General features: G+C 54.3%; 1 protein-coding gene across 1 annotated transcript; it reads left to right on the top strand.

Moving 5' to 3' along the window:
• The first annotated feature begins 8,056 nt into the window (after positions 1 to 8,056).
• LOC113914501 (cytochrome c oxidase subunit 8A, mitochondrial) lies at positions 8,057 to 9,897 on the top strand. Its single transcript, XM_027579784.1, has 2 exons — positions 8,057 to 8,249; positions 9,557 to 9,897. Exons 1-2 carry the CDS (start codon positions 8,136 to 8,138, stop codon positions 9,650 to 9,652), a joined length of 210 nt encoding a protein of 69 aa, XP_027435585.1. The 5' UTR covers positions 8,057 to 8,135; the 3' UTR covers positions 9,653 to 9,897.
• The last annotated feature ends 6,691 nt before the right edge of the window (positions 9,898 to 16,588 follow it).

A 16,588-nucleotide genomic window follows, 5' to 3' on the forward strand; every position in this document is an offset into this window, starting at 1 on the left:
TGAGAGAAATGGGGACTGGAGTTGAGAAGGCCAAGATGGAGGCGTGGCCGTCCTGCGGGGACACAGACTTGCCCACAAAGGAGGCCTGGAGGAGGGTGTTGGGACAGCAGTAGTGCCTGTGGCCTGTAGGGATGACTTGTCCATCAGGCAGCTTCGTAGCTCTTCTCCAGAGAGGAGGACTGGTCCTCACAGTAGGGCTCCCTTCCTCGGCTTTTCCTGGATGTCCCATGCGGTCTCCCCGTCACTGGATGGGGAAGAAGGGGCGATGGGTTCAGGGAGAGGCAGGTTTGTGCCAGAGCTCGGCCGGATGCCCCGGCTTCAGAGCCCGCAGCCCGCTTTGTCCCCTCGCACTGGGGCCCGATGCATCCCGACGCCCGCCCAGGGCGGGGAGCAGCCCCTGAGCGAGCCGCCCCACTGCCACGTGCGCGCTTGTGGCTTTGCGTTTCCTGGAGGTGTGCATGTGGAAGTGGGCGAGGGGAGCCTGCAAACCCGCGCTGTGGCACCAGGAGCCCCTGCTGTGAGATCTTCACTGTAGGAAGGTGAACATTTGCTATGGGCCGGCAGCGGGAGGGCTGCCCATGCTGGCGCTGAGGTCAGACCACACTGCCCCGTGCTCAGTGTAGACCCACCCAAGGTGAAAGGGCCGGGTCCCTGAAGCAAAGCAACCAGGCTGAGAAGGGCCTGGAGCCTCCGAAGGGGTGGAGCTGTTTGCCTTGGAGAAGGGCTGGGGTGCCACAGCCAGGAGCCAGGGAGAGGTAGCAAAGCTGGAGCTGGTGGCGGCTGCCCTGGGGGATTGGGTCCAGCTGTCCTCCACGACGGACGGCCTGTTGGCTCCAGGGCCATGGAACAACCAGAGGAGGCCCCGCATCGCTGTGTGGTCTTGCCCCGGTAGGTACAGGAGTAGAGAGTTGCCGGGAGTAGGCCTGGGGGGTGGCCTCATCCACCCCTCCTCTTCCACCAGTTGTGACAAGTAGCCATGCTACTTCTTCAGCAGGATCTTCCTGAGCTGGTGAGGCCGTGGCCAGCCGGGTGCGGGCGCTAGATGGTGAGGGCAGAGTATAGCCCCCACAGAGGGGCTCATAGTGAGTGCCGCCATCCCTGGAGTCCAGTCTGATGCCCGGGGAGTGGATTGAGAGGGGAACCAAAGAGGTGGCCCGCACGGTGGGGCCAGCCCGTATCTGAATTGGTGGGTCCAGGGAATGGGAAGGGACAGGGAAAGTGGCTGGAGGGCTGTGGGGGTCCAGGGATGGGGCTGTCAGGTGCACAGCCTTAGGGCCCTCTGGGGCCTGGCTGAGAGATGGGGTGTTGGAACAATGAGAAAGAATGGGGGACTCGCCCTGGGCTACAGGATGCAGAAGAGGTCAGGAATCCCGTGGCTGAGAGAGGAACTCAGGGTTGGGAGTTGGGGGTCCAGGCTGGGGGTCTCAGCAGGATAGGGGTGAGGCTGGGGGCTCTGGTACGCTGGTCCTCACTGGTACAACCAGAGGCAGATGGCAGCAGCACCCCGGCTTGGGGTGGTCACGTACCTGGCAGGAACGTCAAGGTCCCCGCCACGACCTGGGTCATCTTTTCCCTCTTGGCCTTGGGGTTGACTGGGGCCTCCATGAGCAGCACCGGGATGCTCCTTTTGGCCCAGGCCCACCAGCACACCGTGGGGGGGACGGGGCGGGGAGGCCTTGGGTGTGCTTCGGGGTGGTCCAGCCTCGCAGCTCCACCCCTCCTGCGGTCTCAGTGTACCCCTCTGTATCGTGGAGCCGTGGAGCAGGGGTGGGGGGGGTGGGGGGGGTGGGGGGGCAGTCTGTGGACCTGACAGCCTGGCCCTGCGGAGAGTCTTGTGGGCTGTCAGCTGTGGGGTGCAGGCAGTCCCCGCCACGCCAGCGCCCACTGGGCTTCACCAAGCCTGAGAGGCTGTAGCATACAGCACAGGAGCACCGTGATCTTCTCCTCGTCACACATGGCTGCAGGCTGCGGGCTGCGGGCCGGAAGGGGTTAACCACTGCTTGGCTCCTGGAGCCGGGGAGGGGGTGGTGGTGGCTGAAACCTTGCAACCAGCTGCCACACCCCGGGGGTGCTGGGCCTGGACAGCTGCATTCCACTGGGGAGAGCAGCATCCCTGCCTCCACACCCCCTGGTTGCTCTACACCTCCCTCCCTCCCTCCCCAAGCTGTGTCTGCACCCCCCCCCCCCCCGCCCCGCCTCCCGCCACCGCCCCGCCCCAGCGTCTGGTGCCTGCTGACAGCTGTGCCCCAGGAAAAGCCGATGCTCCCCTGGGACTCTGCCTACACCCGCCCCAGGGACTCCTTGCTCTGCCTGGACCAGTGCCAGCTTAGGTTTCCCAAGTCAGCCTTTGCCTTCCGGTGAGGCTAGCCCCTCCTGCCTCTTTCTCCTGCTGGACTTTGCAGGAAAGCCCCCATTTTGCAAAGGGGAACCCCTAAGGCCCAGGTAGGGAAAGAGCGTTTCTCTAGGTAACCCAGCAAATTAGTTTTGGATCTACACCCCCTTCTTGAACCCTCCTCCTTTGGAGGCTGGACCCTTCCTAAGACTCTACTAGGGCCTCGGCTGCCACCCACACCCCAGGGAGACAGTACGTCCAGGCCTCTGGAGAGGCTGCGGCTGCCCTCAGTGAGAACCCTGGGGTGGGCTCCTTCACCCGTAGCCCGCCCCTCTGCCAGGCTCTGGGTTCAGTGCCCAACACCCACTCCATACGCCAGGAGAGTCTAGGCCAGGTTCTTAGCTCCGGGATGGGGTTAGGTGCTCAGGGAGGTGGTGAATTCCAGAAGGTGTGTGTGTTGGGGGAGGGGGGATCTGAGGGAGTTATACCTTACAGCACCACAGCCTGGGGTGCAGCCTCCTCCCCAGGCCTCACAAGCTCCATATTTGGACAGAGCAGCTGTTGGGCCAGCACCTTTAATAGGGTGCCAGGCTTGGCGTGGGGGATCCCCAGTGTTTCTCTTGCCCATGTGTGGCCAGTGGGGCCGGGGGCCAGCTCTGAGAAGGGGTACCTGGTATCTTCTCAGCCCATATATGACATCAGGACTGTGGAGGCCTGGATTGTGAAGCTGGTCTCAGGAGTAGGGACCAGTGCCCCCATCCACCCCCGAGGCTTGGGATTTATTCCTACTGCCCCATTCAGGCAGAGGGGAGTGGGGGGCAAGAGACTGGGCCCTGGGATCAGAACTAGGACCCAGGTTGGGACCTCTGGGCCTCACCCCCAAAGAGAGAGAGAGAGAGAGAGAGAGAGAGAGAGAGACTTCCAACAATCTGAGTGTGTGTGTGTGTGTGTGTGTGTGTGTCCGCCCAGGCTTTTATCTAGGTGTACCCACCTCTCTAGATATTTCTTCTCTGTTTTACAAAAATGAGATTATATCACACGTTTGTTTTCCTTGCTTTTTTCTTATCTGTTTTGAACTCTTTTTTTAAAGATTTTATTTATTTACTTGAGAGAGAGAATGAGAGAGAGAAAGCACATGAGAGGGGGAGGGTCAGAGGGAGAAACAGACTCCCTGCTAAGCAGGGAGCCCGATGCGGGACTCGATCCCGGGACTCCGGGATCATTCCCTAGGTGAAGGCAGTCGCTTAACCAACTGAGCCACCCAGGTGCCCTGTTTTGAACTTTTTTTTTTTTTAAGATTTTATTTATTTATTTGACAGAGACATAGCAAGAGCAGGAACACAAGCAGGGGGAGTGGGAGAGGGAGAAGCAGGCACCCGCTGAGCAGGGAGCCCGATGTGGGGCTCGATCCCAGGACCCTGGGATCATGACCTGAGCCGAAGGCAGACGCTTAACGACTGAGCCACCCAGGCGCCCCTGTTTTGAACTTTTTAAACTGAAGTGTAGCAGACATACAGAAATTTGCCTAAGTCATGAATAGACAGCCACTCGTGATGGTCTTATCACAGAGCGAAGATGATTTTGTCACCAGCACCCAGAAGCCCCAGCAGGCCTCTAGGGGCCTCTGCCCTCCCTCCTCCCCGCAGGATTCCCACTACCTGACATCTGTTCCCCTCCCCAGCGGCTTTGAACAGGACCACACAGTCGGCTCGAGAGCTGCTTCTGCTCCACATTATGTCTGTGGGAGCCATCCATGCTCTGTCTGTGGCTGTAGGTTGCTCAGTGTTTTGCTATGCACTGTTTTGTTGTATCAGTGCACCACGCGGGTCTGTCCCTGGTTTGGGGGAGGGGTCCCTGGGGGGCTGGGGCCAAAGCAGACATGTTGGTATGAATCCGAAAGGCAGACCTAGGTGCAAATCCTGCCCTGGGATTTGTAGACTCAGTTGTAGTACTTAAGCCCCACCTGCCTCTTCCCTGCTCTGGGAGAAGCTGGATCACTCTAGAACAGAGCACAGAGGGACCGGCTCCACAAACCTCTGCTCCTTTGCCTCCAGCCAGTGGTCAAGAAGGTGAACGTGTGGTTCCCCAGGGAGTAACCCAGGGAACCACAGAAAGGCCCCGTCCTAAAGTATCTCTGGGCCTCTTGCCTGGCTCTGCTCTAATCTAGGCATTATTACTTTGTCCGTGGGACAAAGGCTTGACAAAGCCAGTAGGGCAGGAGGGAGGTCCCTGCCCCTCCTACTCTCCGTGGCAGACAGTCACTAGTGTTTGATGACCCTAGGCTGTGCCTTTTGGGTTGGAGGTGGTGGGGGGGAAGTTTAGAAGCATCTGTCCTGGGCTGTTTGCCAAGGCCTGGGGCAGGGTGAGGGAAAGGGGCCTGGGAGCTGAGGGGTGGGGGCTGGGCTGAGACTGCTGGACGTTAACAATTGTCACATGAAGGGGTGGAGGAGGTGGGGAGGAGTGCAGAAAGGTCCGGGGTAGCTCAGGGCCTGGGAGCCCATCCCTCCAGAAGTTCAGGCACAGTCTGCCCTTTGGGGAACTCTGGGTCCATTGCTACCTTTCTGTGAGCCCCCCCTCCCCCCATGGGGCTGAGGTTTTTTCCTCTACAGCTCCTGTTTTCCCAGCCTCTCAATGCAGGCAGATGGGTCCAAAGACCCAGGGCGGGGGTCCCACATAACCAGCCAAGAGGGTCTTCACACAGGAGAGAAATCAAACATGAGCCAGAGAAATTGGAAACAATTTATTGAATAGTGTAAGTGACAGGTAGAGACTAGCAGATGGAGTGTCTGGGAGCTTGGAAAAGAAAGGAGAATAAGTTTCAGCATTGCTGGGGATAGGGATTTATATTGGAAAGGGGTCTAGGGTACGTATTCCTTCAGGAATCCAGGGTACGGTCCGATCAAAGGCTAGTGTCAAGTAAACAATAGGTGTTATTCCAATAAATTACTAAAGATAGGGGTATTGATGCCAGTGTCAGCCAAGGTTTGTTGGAAGCTAATGGCCTGGAACGTGTTTGGGATCTGGCTCTTAGGTGTTACCAGGTGTTTTGGACCTAGGACAAAACTCAGAAGATGATTAACTTTCTTGCTTCCCCCTTGAAGTGGGAACATAGCTTTTTTGGCTTATTCAGAAATGGGGCCTAGAAGAAAAAGAAAAACAGCAGAGACAGAGCCATTCTATTTTTTTTTTTTAATATATATATTTTAAGTAGGGGCGCCTGGGTGGCTCAGTTGGTTAAGCAACTGCCTTCGGCTCAGGTCATGATCCCAGGGTCCTGGCATCGAGCCCCTCATTGGGCTCTCTGCTCAGCGGGCGGGAAGCCTGCTTCTCCCTCTCCCACTCCCCCTGCTTGTGTTCCCTCTCTCACTGTGTCTCTGTCAGCTAAATAAAGAAAATCTTATTAAAAATATATATATATATATATTTTAAGTAAACTGTACACCCAATGTGGGGCTTGAACTCACAAACCTGGTATCAAGAGTTGTGTGCTCTTCTGACTGAGCCAGCCAGTCACCCAAGACAGCTGTTCTAAAATGAAGTCCCTTGGGGCGCCTGCGTGGCTCAGTTAGTTGGGTATCTGCCTTTGGCTCAGGTCGTGTTCTCAGGGTTCTGGGATCGAGCCCCCAGTTGGGCTCCCTGCTCAGCAGAAAGTCTGCTTTTCCCTCTCCCTTTGCGCACCCCCCACCCTGCTCATGTTCTCTCTGTCTCTCTCCTCTTAATTTTTTTTTTAAAGATTTTATTTATTTGACAGAGAGAGAGATAGCGAGAGAGGGAACACAAGCAGGGGGAGTGGGAGAGGGAGAAGCAGGCTTCCCGCGGAGCAGGGAGCCCGATGTAGGGCTCCATCCCAGGACCCTGGGATCAGGACCTGAGCTGAAGGCAGATGCTTAATGACTGAGCCACCCAGGCACCCTCTGTCTCTCTCCTCTTAAATAAATAAATAAATAGGGGCGCTTGGGTGGCTCAGTTGGTTAAGTGACTGCCTTCGGCTCAGGTCATGATCCTGGAGTCCAGGGATCGAGTCCCGCATCGGGCTCCCTGCTCAGCAGGGAGTCTGCTTCTCCCTCTGACCCTCCCCCCTCTCATGTGCTCTCTCTCTCTCTCTCTCTCATTCTCTCTCAAATAAATAAATAAAATCTTAAAAAAGTCATCTCTATTAAAAAATAGATAAATAAAATGTAAAAAATAAAATAAAGTCCCTTGCAAAAAATTAAAATTAATTAATTAATTAAAAAATAAAATGGAGGCCCTTCAGTTTCCCTACCTCATCTTGCCGTCTCACCCTACCCCACCCCCACCCTCTGCCACAGTCTTTGTTGCTATTGACCCATGATGTCCAAACTGGAACTTCTGGAAACTCCCTATGCAGTAGCTTATGGGACAATTAAAAATCCGAGTTTTAGAGCAGATAGACCTGCCCTGGAATCCTGGCTAGGCAGCCTTGTAGCTGTGTTACCTTGAGCAGATCATCCAGCTCTCTAAGCTTATTTCCTCATTTGTAAAAAAAAAAAAAAAAAAAAAAAAAAAAAAATTGAAATAATAGCAATTGCCTCATGACATTGTTGTGAAGATGGAATGAGATTGTTGCAGGTAAGACCTGGCTCAGTGGCTGGCCCCTCACCCCCTTTCCATTTGAATACTGTTCAGTCTCCTGCAATTCCTAAACGTTTTCAGTGATGTGTGCCAGGCTCTTTGCGGACAGTGGTGAACCAGACACATGCTCTGCCCTTGTGGCCCCCAGTCTAGGGATGGAGACTGACCCTGTGGGTAGTGCTAAACAGGGGCTGCTGGGCACAAAGATGGCACAGGCTTCCCGATGCAGTGTTACCCTGCCACTTCCTATCACATCATAGCACTCTGGATAGCTTCTCATTGAGTGCTTGTTTATTGTCCGTCTCTCCCCTCTGGAATGTCAGTTCTGGGATAAAGGAGTCCTTGTCCACCTTGTCTGGAACAGTTCCTGGCATACAGTAGGGGCTAGTAAGTATCTGTTGGATAAAGTAGACTGTATCAGTAAGCAGAGGCCTGGAAGTAGGAGTCAATGAGAAAGGAAGGCTAGGTAGGTGAAAGTGTTCTAGGTAAGACACAAGATACAAAGAAGCAAAAGGCTAGGGGGTGGGAAGGATCAGAGAGCAAGGAGGAAGGTGTGGAGTAAGTAGAGATGAGGCTGGAGATTGACATCCAGGAAAATTGGGACTTTTGTCTGGTAAGCAGTGGGGAGCCACTGGAGGTTTTTTAAGTAGGTGTATGACTTGGTTTATGTTTAAAAAAGAAGGGAAGAAGGAGGCAGCCAGGAAGGAAAGAAGAAAGGAAGGGGATGAGAGGCTGGCTGCCACTGCATGGAGACTGGAATTGGAAAGGGTAACATTAATGAGAGTTCAGTTACAACGTTAGTGTCAGGCGTGCCGGCCAGAAATAAAGAAGGCCTGGCGGAGGAGGAGGATTTCTGAATAGAGAGATTTAAGAATATGAATGGAGGGAGGAGTCAGGAATGCCGCCTCTTTTCTGGCTTATGTGATTGGGTGTCACTCAAGAAGATTGGCGGCTTTGGAGGCGGGGTATACCCGAAAGAACCGCCCCCATACCCCGCCCATCGGGGGGTGAGATGGCGTCGATTGGCTCTTTCGAGGAACGCGCCAAAAACTGACAGGGGCGGGCGGGGGGTGTGTCCTCGCGTAATTTCGGGGAGACTTCCGGGCCGCCGATTTCCGGCCTCCCCGGCGCCGGAATTTCCGGCCGGCAGCGCCATTTTGACTTCCCGACCTTGGGCAGGAGCTGGTAACTGTCGTCATTCCCTGCGGTCATGTCTTTGTTGACCGCGCAGCTGCTCAGGGGCCTGACAGGTCTCACCCGGAGGCTCCCGGTGCAGCGTGCCCAGATCCATTCCAAGCCTCCGCGGGAGGAGCTCGGGACCATGGTGAGGAATGGGGCGGGAGGGGCACGGGATTAGGCAACGCGCCAGTCTGGGGTCCTGCGGCGAGTTCGAGTGCCCTGCACCTCGCGGCCGGCAGCCTAGCGGGGGGCGGCAGTGCTGGCTTGGGCGTGTCTGGAGGGCGCGAAGGAAAGGGACAGTGCCCGGGCAGCAGTCGGGGCTCAGTCAACCCCAGGCTCTCGGGTCAGATCCTGCCAGTCACATTCCTGTCGCTTACACGCTGTGCAGCCTCGAGCCCTTAGCCCTCTCTCTAAGCCTGTTTAATCATTGGTTCACTGGGGGTGCCTGACGCCTGTCAGCGACGGTGATGGTTGTTGCCGCTGTTCATTGTTAGGGAAGGTGGGTCTTGGTAATTTCCAGGAATGTGGGAGAGTTTAACCCTTAATGACTGTCACCTGTTTGGCGCTTTGTATGCATTTGTCTCCGCGGCAGAACTCGGCCAGTCTTGAGAGTCCAAGTCAGCGGGCCCCAGTTAGGATCAAAGCCTGAAGAGCGCTGTGATTGCGGAAATGGTAGTGATCCTAATTGTAGCTGGCATCTGTTGAGTGCCTACTGCATCCTGGGCACTACCAGGACTGCTGCTCTGGTCCCTGGGACCCCGAGGACAAAGGGCTGTCATCTCTAGTTCGTGGTTAAGGGATCCATTTAGGAGCACTGTATTCACTTGTCAAAAGTCAAACCTTCAGGAGCAAAGAATTTGAACTGAAGTCTAACTCCCAAGTTGTGCTGTGTTCTTAACGGGAATATGGAGGTGGCTGTGAAAAGTCTCTTATCCCTAGCCTCAGAGGTTGAACAGCAGTCCTGGAAAGGAGATGGGAAGAGAGGGGTTCTTTTGGTTTTTTTGTTTGTTTAAAATTGTATTTTTAAGTAATCTCTACACCCAGTGTGGGGCTCGAACTCACAACCCTGAGCTCAAGAGCTGCATGCTCCACCAACTGAGCCAGCCAGGCGCCCCAAAGAGAGTTTTTACGGCAAAGAAGGGGAGGTGCATTTTACCTTATCAGCCAATGCAAGGTTCCTGGATCCCAAGAGACCAAACAGGTTTAAATCATTGTTTCTGTCCCTTCCGCTTTTGGATTTCTCTGGATCCTAACCCAGGCTGGTCCCCACCCCCCATCTGACCCTTTACCTCAGGGCCTGGAGTGGGCCTTGGGTCTGCTGTGTCCCTCCTCCGGAGCCTGAATCCTGACTCCCCTGAAAGGGGTTTTCTGCTGCCTGGGAAGCCTGCTCAGGCTTTGGGGAGCCTGGGGGAATCCTTATTGTGCGGGTTCCTTCTTTCTTGTGCTCTGTAGGATGTTGCCGTTGGGCTCACCTCCTGCTTCCTGTGTTTCCTCCTGCCATCGGGCTGGGTCCTGTCGCATCTGGAGAGCTACAAGAAGCGGGAGTGAAGGGGGCTGTCCTGTCCCTCACCCTGTGACCTGACCACCCCCGGCCTCTCCTGATCATGTCTGCTGCATCCCTGGCTGGTCTTCCCGGGATCATGTCCTTCAATTACAGTGACCTCTTCTGCAGTCATGACCTCTCCATTTCTCCATGGTGACATCCTGGGACCACATATATTGGTTTATAAGGCCCCCTACTCGGTATGGCCCTCCTTGTAACAATAAAGTCTACGTAAACCTTGCCTCAGAAACTCATCGTGTCTCTGGCCTGGGCTCCTGCCTCCATGCTTCAGCTGAGGATGGTGTTGGGTGGGGGTGAGGAGAAGAGGACCTGGCCAGCCGCGTGTCCCTGCTGGCTGGCCGGCCTGTGGTAGGTCATGCATGCTCAGCTGTTCTTGCTGCCTGGGAGTGGTGCTTCCTTTGCATGCTTTCCTGTGTTTGAATGTTTTCTGGCTTCTGCGGAAAACAAATCCTGTTGTCACTGGGCAGCCTCTCGCTCATTCCATCTAGCTCCCTTGGTTGTGCCAAGCTCAGGGCCGTGCTGTGCGTATGTCTGTGTGTCTCCCTTTCTCACTGGGTCCAGCTCTGCAGCTGATAGCCCCCTCTGTGGGGCCAGCCTCCCTTTTGCTCCTCGGTTGTGAGCTCCAGCCATTTCTTAGGAGCTTCTTGTCCTTCCTAGGTGGAGGCACTTCATCGTATCTTGCTTTGTCATGTCAGCCCCAGGGCCCCTTTTAGTACTATATCCACAAATGCCTATGGGCTGACTGGCTTCCTTGTTCTCCCTGCCTGCTTTCCCGTCTCCTCCCTTTCTTGGCTTGGGGCGTTTGCTGCTCCTCCGTTCCCAGGGCCCTTCCTCAGCGATGCTGGGGTGGCTGTGGCTGTCTCCCTGGCTGGGAGGAGGCACGGGAAGCGTTCCACACTGAGCTGGAATAATGACTGCATGTGTCTGGGAAGAATGCTCGGACCTGTTGGCCCCACCTTTGGAGGAGGACGCAGCTCCGCTGGGGTGGTATGAGCGATTTCTGAACAGGTAGATGTTCAGTGTCCCCTGTGGAGCTGAGGCGCTAGGGTATGGCTGGCTTTAGGCCTGGGGTATCAACACACAACCCCTCTTTTACAGGGCTTGTATTTCCTGGCTTTTGGTAACTTATGAGCCCAAGTATTGCTGGTGGGACCCAGTACCCAACTCCTGCCCATGGCTGCTTCCCTGAGGGGTAGGGAGTTGGTTGTCTTCCTCCTAAAAGGCTTTCCTTCCACACAAACCAGCCTTTGTGTCTGGGCCTCGAGTGCCCGGAGGTTGTGCGGGTTGGGCCATTGGCCAGGGGTGGGGGACAGTCCATGTAGGATCTGAAGGGCCAGGCTGGGTTAGCTGAGCAAGGGGCATCCACCAGTCAACCTGTAGGTACCTCAAGAGGCCTTGTCTGCGGGGGGGAAGGACCTCATGGTGCTATCCTCCCAAACAACGGGGTCTTTTGTGTCACGCCTCACTCTGGGCGGCTTTTCTGTTCACGCTTCCTGAGCAGAGGGCTCCGAGCTACCTGGCTCTTGGTTGGCTCAGGTTTTCTGTGGACACAGAGGCGGCCATGGAGCTGCCGTGGAACAAGATTGTGACACCAGTAGAATGTTTCTATGGTAACTCAACTGCTCCACCAAGGCTTCTTATTGGGTGTCCCCCATTATTGTGCCCCTGGAACCCAGAGGGACAACTCCAGCCCACAGCTGTGCATCTTGAGCCACTGCTCAGGTTGGTGGGAAGCCAGTGGTCAGGGGCAAGTCCTTCAGGGGCCTGGTCTGAGAAAGTCCTCAGTGGGCCCATCAGCAACTCTGGCTCTTGCTCTCCCTCAACTTGCTGGGTCCTGCAGCATATGTGGGCCTGGACGAGAGTATCAGGTGCAAATCACCTGTCACACTTGAGCCCCATCCTTCCCTTGGTCCTCAGTGTGGCCAGTAGGTCTGACATTTGGTCATCTTTCAGTGTCCCTCTCTCATCCCTAACCAAATTGGGGCCCTGGGTCCATTCCCTGCAGAGAAAACAAGGCTCCTTGTACTCCCAAATAATATTTAATCAGTTGGTGTTGTGGGTGTCTGCTAGATCCCGAGTCTGAAGGCGTAGGTATCTACCCAGGAGTGCCCACGGGGCTGGGGGCGGCTGCAGTCATGGTAGATGCTAGAATGTCAAGAAAAGTGTACTGAGAGGAGGCCTGGGTTTGAGGCCTGGCCTGGCCATTTCTTTCTTTTTTAAAGATTTTATTTATTTTGTCAGAGAGAGACAGCGAAAGAGGGAACGCAAGCAGGGGGAGTGGGAGAGGGAGAAGCAGTCTTCCCGCTGAGCAGGGAGCCCGATGCGGGGCTCGATCCCAGGACCCTGGGATCATGACCTGAGCTGAAGGCAGACACTTAACGACTGAGCCACCCAGGTGCCCCTAGCTTGGCCATTTCTTATACGACCTTGAGCAAGTCAGCTAGCCTCTCTGAGCCTCAGTTTTTTTTTTTTTTTAAAGATTTATTTATTTATTTATTTGAAAGAGAGAGAATGAGAGAGAGAGAGCACATGAGAGGGGGGAGGGTCAGAGGGAGAAGCAGACTCCCTGCTGAGCAGGGAGCCTGATGCAGGACTCGATCCCAGGACTCCAGGATCATGACCTGAGCCAAAGGCAGTCGCTTAACCAACTGAGCCACCCACGCACCCCTGGGCCTCGGTTTTCATGATTGTAAAGAAACAGCAATGTGGCAGGCAGAATAATGCCCCCTCAGAGATGTCCATGTCCTCATCCTTGGACTTGACAGATATAATTCATGTTAAGCATGTTGAAATGGGAGGTGATCCAGTAGGCCCAGTGTAATCACAGGAGTCCTTAAGAGCAGATGATGAATAATATCTTGGCGATGCCCCCTGAGAAGGACTCTGCCCATGGTTGTTGGCTTTGAAGATAGTGAAAGTGGGTCATGAATGAAGAGATGCAGTGGCCTCTGGAAGCTGGGGACAGCTCTCGGTTTACAGCCAGCAAGAACATGGGGACCTCAGTCCTACAGCTGCAGGGGACTGGATCTACCAACCACCTGCATGAGTAGAAGTAGGTTCTCAGAGCTTCCCGAAGGGAACACAGCCTGCAGATACCTTGATTTTAGTCTGGTGGAACCCATACGAGGACTCTGACCCCAAGAACTGTAAGATTATACATTCATGTTTTTTTTTAAAGATTTTATTTATCTGAGAGAGAGGGAGAGAGCACCTGAGAGGGGGGAGGGTCAGAGGGAGAAGCAGACTCCCTGCTGAGGAGGGAGCCCGATGCGGGGCCCGATGCGGGACCCGATCCAGGGACTCCAGGACCATGACCTGAGCCAAAGGCAGTCGCCCAACCAACTGAGCCACCCAGGTGCCGTTTTTTTGTGTTTTTTTTTCTTTTAAGATTTTATTTATTTTTCAACAGAGAGGGAGACAGCAAGAGGGAACAGAAGCAGGGAGAGCAAGAGAGGGAGAAGCAGGCTTCCCACTGAGCAGGGAGCCCGATGTGGGGCTCGATCCCAGGACCGTGGGATCGTGACCTGAGCCGAAGGCAGACGCTTAACGACTGAGCCACCCAGGTGCCCTACATTCATGTTTTAAGCCACAAGATTGGTGGTGATTTGTTATGGCAGCAACAAGGAGCTAATGCATCCTTCTCCCAGGGCTCTGAGGCTCTCAGGGGAGGGGCTGGCTCCAGTGGACTGGATCCTCAGCAGACCGAGGTGAACTGGAATGTGAGGCGTTTACAGGAGGACAGCGCCCCAGTGAGGAGTGAGGGTATTGTGGGTCTGGGTGGAGGGCAGTGGGGGGCTTTCCCTTCGCCATCTCCACCCCTCCTCTGCTTGCACCCCTCCTTCTGCCTTGGGTGGGCTGGATCCTGCAGGCAAGTATCAACCCAGCCAGCCACCTCAAACTACAGCCCCTGCTCAGCCTCACCAGCCTGGCCTCTGCACCAGCAAAGCCTCTCTAGATCATGACTTTGGAGCAGGCTGCCTGTGGACCATTGTGGGTTCCTGTGGCAAGAGCTTCGGAGGTTCACCCGGGGGCCGGCTGGCATGCCCCAGCTCTTCCTGCCTGGGCAGAGGCCTGACTCCCAAGCCTGCCCCGGGAAGGACTGCCAAGCCCTCATCTTTGGCCCACCTTGAAGACTTTCTTTTGGAAAGCTCTCTCTTATAGCCTCTGTGCTGTTCGTAAACTCTCTCTGGGGCTGAGCTTTTAGTCTGAGTCCTGGTATGGAGCCTCTTCTCCCTCCACGTGGCAGAATCCTTCAGACCTGGAAGTGGTGTGCACCTGCAGGGCTGTGAGGCGGCATCTGTCGTGTCAGTGGAAAATAAAGTCCTCTGCTGCTTGTCACCTTTGACTGTATTCAACAGCAGTCGGAACCCAAGCGCCAGCGCTGCCTGTTTCATCGCAAGACTCGCAGTCAGAGCCAGCAGCGCTGCACCATTTCTGGGGTGCAGATTGGGAGATAAATGCCTGGAGCTCTGCCAGTGACTCCTGGCGAACGTGTGGGATTTTAGATGCTTCAGAATAGAGAATCAAAATCCTAAAATGGTAAAAGTAATAGAAGCGATAGAATGAGGGTAAGACAACAGTTATTAACTGCCAAATAAATGAGCATACAGAAGATCAGGGCAAAAGTTGGCCATCCTGTCCTGGGATTAAGAGCCAAAGCCTCCCTCTGGCCATTTCCCCCCCCCCCCTTTTTTTTTAAAGATTTTATTTACTTTTGAGAGAGAGCATGAGCAGGGGGGAGGGGCAGAGGCAGAGGGAGAAGCAGACTCCCCACTGAGCAGGGAGCCCAATGCAGGGCTCGATCCCAGTACCCTGGGATCATGACCTGAGCCAAAGGCAGATGCTTAACCGACTGAGCCACCCAGGTGCCCTTTTTTAAGATGTTTTTTTTTTTTTTAAGATTCTATTTATTTGACAGAGAAAGACACAGCGAGAGAGGGAACACAAGCAGGGGGAGTGGGAGAGGGAGAAGCAGGCTTCCCGCGGAGCAGGGAGCCCGATGCGGGGCTCCATCCCAGGACCCTGGGATCATGACGTGAGCCGAAGGCAAGATGCTTAACGACTGAGACACCCAGGCGCCCCAAGGTTTTATTTTTAAGTAATCTCTACACCCAACATGGGGCTCAAACCCTCTACTCCGAGATCAAGAATCGTACCCTCCACCAACTGAGCCAGCCACTTGCCCCTCCTTCCCATTCTGCCTAAGAGGGGTAGGGCTGGGGAGCAAGTAGGAGAGAGGACCCTTGTTTACAGGTCCTTTTGTACATTGAAGGGACAGGTCTGTTTTTTTTTTAAAGATTTTATCCATTCATTTATTAGAGAAAGAGCACAAGCAGGGGGAAACCCAGAGAAGCAGGCTCCCCGCTGAGCAGGGAGCTCCCTGTGGGACTAGATCCCAGGACCCCGGGATCATGACTTGAGCCAAAGGTAGATGCCCAACTGACTGACCCACTGAGGTCTGTTTCTTAAATCCAAGACCCCCAGGAGGGAGGTATTTACTTGGTGTTGGCAGCCTGCCTGTGGTCCAGCACTGGGTCACAACTCGGATTCCTCCTCACTGGTCAGAGCAGCTATTTTCCTGCCCTGACCGTTAGTCCCAACCCCATCGTCCCTGCCCCTATCTGCCCCATGGACTCCCTAGTCCAAGTATGGGGGAGTAGAGGTGGAGTGGTCTTATAGCAGTTTTAAAGATTTTTTTTTTAAGATTTTATTTATTTACTTGACAGAAAGAGACACAGAGAGAGAGGGAACATAAGCAGGGGGAGTGGGAGAGGGAGAAGCAGGCTTCCCGTGGAGCAAGGAGCCCGATGTGGGACTCGATCCCAGGACCCTGGGATCACGACCTGAGCCGAAGGCAGATGCTTAACGATCGAGCCACCCAGGCGCCCCAGTTTTCAAGATTTTGAAAAGCCAAGTAGAAATCATATTGCTGTCATCAACTATATTAGCTCTCCGTTTGGGAATACCAGTTCTACTGACTGAAGAAGATACCGGCAGTTACAGATTTCGGTGTTAAAACTGGGAGAAGGAATGAACAGTTTGGTAAGCACGGGTCCAACCAGGGTGGACCCTTTGCTTTCTTGAGCTTAGAAGCAACCCCAAGGCTCAGTGATCCAATAAATAGTAATTTGCAATGTCACTGGAATACAGATGAGGCATCTGTAGAGCTGCGGTGAGAAGGCCACTGTGTACTGGGTGGTGAGCCCAGGCACCAACTGCACCTACCCCAGGACCGCATGTAGCTCATGAGAGTATTCAATCATATTCCACTCCTGTACTGTCACAAACTGAGGGGTCTGATTGGGACTCAGGCACAGCCTCCGACAGGTGCTCAAACACTGCTTTCCCCTCATGAAGAAGCTGGGAAACTGAGCCACAGACTGTAACCTCTCTAAACAACAACATCTTCAGCATTTAAGGCTTGCTGCCTTTTTTTTTTTTTTATTTAAACGTAAACTCTGTCCCCAGTGTGGGGCTTGAACTCACAACCCCAAAATCACGAGTTGCATGTTCTACAGACTGATCCAGCCAGGCACTCCGGCCTTGCCGCTTTTTAAACTTATTTTTGGATAATTCACAGGCAATCTTAATAGGTTACACAGAGAGATCCTGTGTACCCTTTGCCCAGTTTTCCCCATTGGTAGGTAAATCCTGCAAAACTATAGTATGGCATATACCAGAGTATTCGTACACGGTCACGATACAGAACATTTCAGGGGCACTTGGCTGGCTCAGTAGGTAGAGCATGCAACTCTTCATCTCCAGGTGGATGGAGAGTTCCATCCCCACTTGGGGGTAGAGTTTCCTTAAAAAAAGTGTGGCGCCTGGCTAATCCAGTGGGTGGAACGGGAGACTCTGGATCTCAGGATTGTGAGTTTGAGCCCCACATTGGGTGTAGAGATTACTTAAAAATAAAATCT

This window comes from Zalophus californianus, chromosome 11, assembly GCF_009762305.2.
Source record: "Zalophus californianus isolate mZalCal1 chromosome 11, mZalCal1.pri.v2, whole genome shotgun sequence".
In the NCBI taxonomy this organism is placed as follows: domain Eukaryota; kingdom Metazoa; phylum Chordata; class Mammalia; order Carnivora; family Otariidae; genus Zalophus; species Zalophus californianus.